This window comes from Musa acuminata, chromosome BXJ3-4, assembly GCF_036884655.1.
Source record: "Musa acuminata AAA Group cultivar baxijiao chromosome BXJ3-4, Cavendish_Baxijiao_AAA, whole genome shotgun sequence".
NCBI lineage: Eukaryota > Viridiplantae > Streptophyta > Magnoliopsida > Zingiberales > Musaceae > Musa > Musa acuminata.
The window spans coordinates 36,486,284-36,492,895 of NC_088352.1; the positions used below are offsets into that span (position 1 = coordinate 36,486,284).

At 36.5% G+C, this 6,612-nt stretch overlaps 1 protein-coding gene across 1 annotated transcript; it reads right to left on the reverse strand.

The window, feature by feature from the left end:
- Positions 1 to 5,421: 5,421 nt before the first annotated feature.
- Positions 5,422 to 6,020, reverse strand: LOC103977358 (auxin-responsive protein SAUR50-like). Its single transcript, XM_009392855.3, has one exon. It carries the CDS (start codon positions 5,914 to 5,916, stop codon positions 5,617 to 5,619), a length of 300 nt encoding a protein of 99 aa, XP_009391130.1. The 5' UTR covers positions 5,917 to 6,020; the 3' UTR covers positions 5,422 to 5,616.
- Between the last annotated feature and the right edge of the window lie 592 nt (positions 6,021 to 6,612).

A 6,612-nucleotide genomic window follows, 5' to 3' on the forward strand; every position in this document is an offset into this window, starting at 1 on the left:
AAGAGACAAAATAATCAACAGAAAAAGGACATGTCAGAGGAGGATTTCTTAGCATCAGAAATGGAAGAGGATACTTTAATGGATATGATGAAAAAAAATTAAATTATGATAAAAAGAATTATAACAAAATTCATTATGACTATTGTAAAAGGTTTGGTCATATAAAGACAGATTACTGAAAAAGAGAACAGCAAGTAAGCTACATGAAGGAAATTAAAGAAAGTAGTAAATTATTTATGACTCATTCATAAGCTAATGATATTTTAAATGATATTTGAATTTTGAATAATGGATATTGTAATCATATGCCAAATATAAGATCAATATTTAGAGATATTAAAGATATTTAGAGATGTTGTAATTAAGGGAAGATAAAATACCTTGATAATATTCTTTTTATTCTTAGTTTATCACATAACTTATTAAGTGTTGGATAATTGATAAATGATGGATATTCAGTTATATCTGATGGTGGTTCATGCACTATTAATTATAGTAAATATTTGTATGATATAAAATAAGATGTTTTCACTTGATATTTTAAATATTAAAAAATATATTCTTATTATAATTCAAAAAATGAGTTTAATTTATACAATTAAGAGTTTACTGTTAAATAAAAAAGGAATGATTTTTAAATTATCCAAAATTAATATACTTGATGTAGGTGAATGTTGCATTTATGACAAATAAAGTAAGAAATCATTTCATATTGAAAAAATATGGAGAGTAAACTAATTATCTTGAATTAATTTGATCTATTTGAACCTATGAATATAAAATCATTTGTGAAAGTTTATATTTTATATTTTTTACTGTTTATTATAGTCTCGTGAGTGAGTTGAGTATAATTTTTAAAACTAAAATATGAAATATTTGATAAGTTTTGAAAATTCAAGACATTTGTACAAAGACAAAGTAATAGATAACACTTCGGACAGATAAAGATGATAAATTTTTATCTAATATATTTAATTTTTTAAATAAATAAAAATGGTATTAATTAGGAATTAATAATACTACACATTAGAGCAAAATAGTGTAGCTAAATGTAAGAATCGAATTATCATTAAAATGATAAGAAGTTTGCTTAAAGGAAAACATCTTCCAAATCAGTTTTGGATGAAGCAATTGCAATAATAATTTATTTATTAAATATTTTATTAACAAAGGTTATTATGATTCGAACTTCTTTTAAGACTTGATATGGTATGAAGCTAAGTATAAGCCATATAAGAATTTTTGGTTATATTGCTTATGCTTTCATAAATTCATAAAACTATCGTAAGCTTACTGAAAGATCTGAATAATACATCCTGATTGATTATCCTTATAATTCAAAGCATATTGATAGTATAATCTTGTTAGTGACAAAGTTATTATTAACATAAATGTTATGTTTGATAAAAGGGCAAGTTTAAATTGGGAGACCAATGAAGGTGAAAAACAAACTTAGATTATAGTAAAACTAGACACTTCACATAATCAAGTGATAAATCTTACTCCAACAAGTTCAACGTTAGATGAAACCCTTCCAAGAAAATTCAAATCACTAATAGAAATTTATGATTCAATATTTGCTTTGTTTATTTCAGAGATCCTATAAGTTTTGAGGAAGCAATTGAAAAAGAGGAATGACGAAAGATAATAAAGAAAGAAATTAAATCAATTAAGAAGATTAAAACTTGAAAGCTAATGGATCTATTAAAAGAGAAAAAAGGATACTGGATTGAAATAAGTATTCAAAATAAAATATAATATAAATGAAAGTATATAAAAGTATAAGGCTCGACTTATAGTAAATAGATATTCGCAGCAACAAGATATTGATTGTAATGATACTTGTTCTTCGGTTGCTAGATTCGAGATCGTGAGAACTTTCTTAGCTTTAGCTACTCACTTGAATTAGCTTGTTGATTAATTTGATATGAAATCTATATTTTTAAATGGAGATTTATAAGAATAGATTTTTGTTATTCAATCCAAAGATTTTTTAGCTAAAAGACATGAAGAAAAGTTGTATAAGCTAAAAAAAAGCTATTTATAAACTAAAACAAGCTCAAAAGACATGATATAATAAAATTAATTATTATTTTCATCGAACTGAATTTAAGAGGAGAATAATGAACATACTCTTCATTTAAAGAAGTAAGGTAAATATTATATACTTATGATTTGTCTTTATATTGATATATGACTTCATCTAACTCTTTTATTATAAAATTTAAAAAATACATGATAAATAAGTTTGAAATGTCAGATCTAGATCGATTGTACTATTTTCTTCGGTTGGAGGTGAAACAAGGATCATATGAAAATTTTATTTCAAAAAGTAAGTATGCAGACGTACTAAAAAAAATCTAACATGATTAATTAGAAGGTTGCAATAACCCTTATGAATGCAAACTAGAAATTAAACTTGAAGATGATATATATTTGACAAATACAATATATTATAGAAGTTTGGTTTGAGGTTTGATTTATTTAACTCATATTCGACCAAATATTATCTTCTCAAGTTTAAATATAATAATCCAATCAAACATCATCTCGTGGATGTTAAAAGAATTCTATGTTATATTGTTGGAACTATAAATTATGATATTTGTTACTCTCATAATTTTAAATATAAATTATTTAGTTTCATTGATAGTGATTAATCAAGAGTTTTGGATGATAGGAAGAGTACTTCAAGCAATACTTTTAGCCTTGGATCAGGAGCTATATCTTGGAGTTCAAAGAAACAAGTAACAATTACATTTTCGACAGTATAAACAGAATATGCAGTTACAACATCAACTGCCAAACAATCCGACTTAGAAGATTTCTTAGAGAACTTCATAAAAAATAAAAAGAAGTAATCGAAATATTTTGTGACAACAAAGCCAAAATTACAATGAAGAAGAATCCAATCTTTCATGCAAGAACGAAGCATATAGAGATACACTATCATTATATCTGAGATCCTGTAATAAGCGAAGTCATAATAATAAAGTCTTATAGTACAAATAAATAAGTTACAAATGTTCTCACGAAGTCACTTCCATTTCAAAAGTATATTTATTTCATGAATCAAATTGGTGTAACTATAAATCAAAGAGAGCGTAGAGAATTGATTCATAGATAGTTATCACGTTTTAGGTACCTAAATTAATAAGTGGCCCATGATCTAATAAGTTATTGTCATGGGGGTACCTAAATTAATCTTGGGTGATATGATAGGATGAAATAGTTATCATTAAATCCTATAAATACGATCATGATCCATAAAGTAAAAATATATGTATTTGAGAATATTTTATGAGTATTCTTAGTTTTACCTCTTGTTTAATGTTATTTTTAATTTTTTTACTACACACATTCTCTTTTAATTATATCATAATATTTTATTTTTATCAGTTCCTTATTCCGCCATTCCCAAGCATCTACTCGATGCGTGCCCTTACCACAAGCATCTCCAACACAGCAGTCGCAACGCAACTATGTATTTCACCGACACGGCGTCATTATACTCGCCGGAGGGTTACTATACCCGGCGCAACAGAAGCTCCACGCCGCCCCTACGCAGTTGGATAAGGTCAACCTCCGGCATCGCATGCTTGAGGTTGGAACAAGGACATGGCCTGTCCGAGATCTTTGGATGAGCCAGCTAAGGCTGTAGGGCACGCGAGGGACCTCTTGGGGATCCCTCAGAATGGACTTGATGTGTTAAGCCTCTGCAGCCATTCATTCGATTTGGGAGGCTAGTATCCTCTGGCACTTCACTCTCAACACATGGGTTCCTTCCCCTGTGGACCTTTCTTGCCTGGTATCGGATCCACATTGGAAGCTCCCTCTTCCATGCCTGCTAACAAGATGTGGAATTTTAGAGGCTTCGCACGAGCACGTTTGATGGACCTTCACCTCCTCTGCTCGTAGATGCTTCAACATCTACAAACCAAAAAACCCCTAGAAAGAGCAGCACAATTTTATGATGCAGTACAGGAACGAGTTCATGAGCTCAAATTGTCTGAGACCAGATAAAAGTTTGCTTCCATGGCAGTCACCTAACTCAAGTCGGTCTATTTCCAGCACTGTCATGCTCGTTGATGCTGGGACTGCAGACATTGCGTGTCCCAAGTCATTGAAGCCAGCCAGCTAAGGCTGCACTAACACCAGAAAAGACGTCTCAGAGTGCAGTACCAGATTTGATAGGTAATCTGCAGCCACTCATTAGATTTGGAGGACCCAATGCTCTTGCACCGTTGCACAGCTCTAGACTCACACCATGCGGATGCCACCCTCCTATCTATCGGACCTTCTTGCCTTTGCACCGCAGCCCTGTAGTCTCTTTTTGATAAGTTTGATGGTCATTTCTGCTTTCGAGAGTGTGACTATTCTGAGTCTTTCAGGCATAATTCTGATATCTGAAAGGGGCTGAAAAGGAGTCCAGTTTATGGAACTTCACAGTATGAGTCAACAAAATTTCATGAAAGGATGCATACTGTGACAGAATAGTATCCTCCACCAGAGACTCTCTTTGACTTGGGGCAGGATTTGGTTGATGTGGAGAGGGGTTAAGACGAAGGCTAAGAATTTGTGCAGCATTCCACAAAAGCTTAATTGGGTTGGCCAATCTTTCACGTACCTAATGCATGGGGCTCATTTTGTGCAGGCCCTCCAGAATTGTGCAATATCACATCATGTCACCTCACAAGCTCTTCCAAGGTGAGAAGACTAAGAAACATCCAATAAAGACAGATGTATAAGCTGTTGTGATAGAGAACTTCACTGTACGTGTCACAAATTGATGTGATGGGATAGCTGATCACGTAAATGATGAGTTGGAGAGGAAAGCTGACAGGAGGAGACTTGTGGATGAAAGCTAAAGAGGCGTGAAGGGATTCCTTGGCTGAAACAATTGAGGCCCAGCCAGAAATAAGCAGGAATAGAAAGGGAATGAAAGCAGCGTTGTACAGGACACACTTGTACGAGTGTACCAAATGGACGCCATTCTAATCCTTTCGAGTAATCAACAGAGAGAGAGAGAGAGAGAGAGAGAAAGAGAGAGAGAGAGGACGAGACAAGCAATTCGTTGTACTTATGCATTGCCTTCTGCTTAATAAATTTGGCTCTTTCATGATTCCAAAGCATGCAAGATTTGTGGTAAAGAAAGAGGTCATCTTTCTCCTCTCTCTGTCAGTAGATTCTTGCTCTGTGATTGACACACAGTACAGCTTCGACAGCCTACAGTTATCATTAATGCACTCCATCTCATCCATTGTGATGTCTTATGCTTAATATGCCTTGCTTGTTTCTGATAAGGATGAAGTGAATCCAAGTTGGACGTCTCATCTCAGAAAACACATGATGGAATCGATCATTCAAAGAAGCAGCCAGATGGACAAAACGCAGTATATAAACAGGGGAAGCGACACCCTCTGATCCTTGCAAGTAAATTAATTAGTCCTTACAGAGCGGCACAGCCGCTCCGAGATGTACAAATCCAACCCACCGGGCTGTGGGTTTCGAGTCAAACAGCTGCAGTCCAAGGAACCGCCGTCAATGGCGGCAAAAAAGGGACCAACGAACGAAGGAAGTTACAAATGGGCGGCGCAGGCGGAGGCGGAGGCCGCTTCATCGGAGCATGGAGGTGAGGGAGCGGAAGACGACCTCCTCGCACGGGATGGTGAGGCCCATGTCGTGGTCGAAGCCGAACTCCTCCTCGGCCTGCCGCAGCAGGCTCTGGAACTCAGGGTGGGTGAGGTAAGATATGGGCACGATGAACCGGCTCCGGCTCTCGCCCACGTACACCGCGAAGTGGCCCTTGGGCACGTCCACCGGCTGCTGCTTCCTCCCCAGGCTCGAGCACCTCTTCAGTATCTGCTTGATGCCCGCGGCCTGCGGCAGCTTGTTGTTCGACCTCCGAATCGCCATCTCCTCACAGCCGTCACTTGCAAGTTCCAAATACAGGGGATTTGAGAGCGGAAGCAGAGGCCACAAGGCTGTCTCTGTTGCTCTGCTTGGCCGTGGGTTTAGCAGACGAAGTCGGTGGAGCATTATATAGGACACAAGTGGGGCGGGCGAGAGGAACAAGAGCATGTGGATGGGAGCAGGAAAAGGGTGAAGGACCACGGGCGCGTTGGACTGTGTGCTTCGACACTAACACGCGACGCTGGTCCATTTACATCACCTTGTCGTCCTTGTCAAGGACAAACTGGTCCTCCACCTCCTCCTACCGTCTCACTGCCATCACTGTGACAGAGTTCCCTGAAATTTGCATCCGAGTCATGAGTAGTTTTCACGTTCCTGTATCTGTCACAAAGATGAACATTCATTCACGTAGGAAACAGATAAGATCCATTGTTGCTTGAAGCATAATCGTTGACAAGTTGATCACTTCATCGTTGGATAGTCTCTCCATTTTTACCAACAACGTGATGTCCCTCTCCTGTCAGGTGCGGACCTTCAAGATCACCTATCATCTGCGATGTTTGTGCCAGATCTCAGAGCCCCAGATTGGCCACTTGCCGGACATGAATGAACAATGTAAAACTCATGGACGACAGCCAACTCCCAAATCGATTGCAGTGTGAAACTCCATGGCTCACTGTACCACATGTACCTCTTTCT

What these genes read in the sequence shown, in the direction of transcription:
- LOC103977358 (XM_009392855.3), bottom strand. Translation starts at nt 5,916, where the DNA reads ATGGCGATTCGGAGGTCGAACAACAAGCTGCCGCAGGCCGCGGGCATC.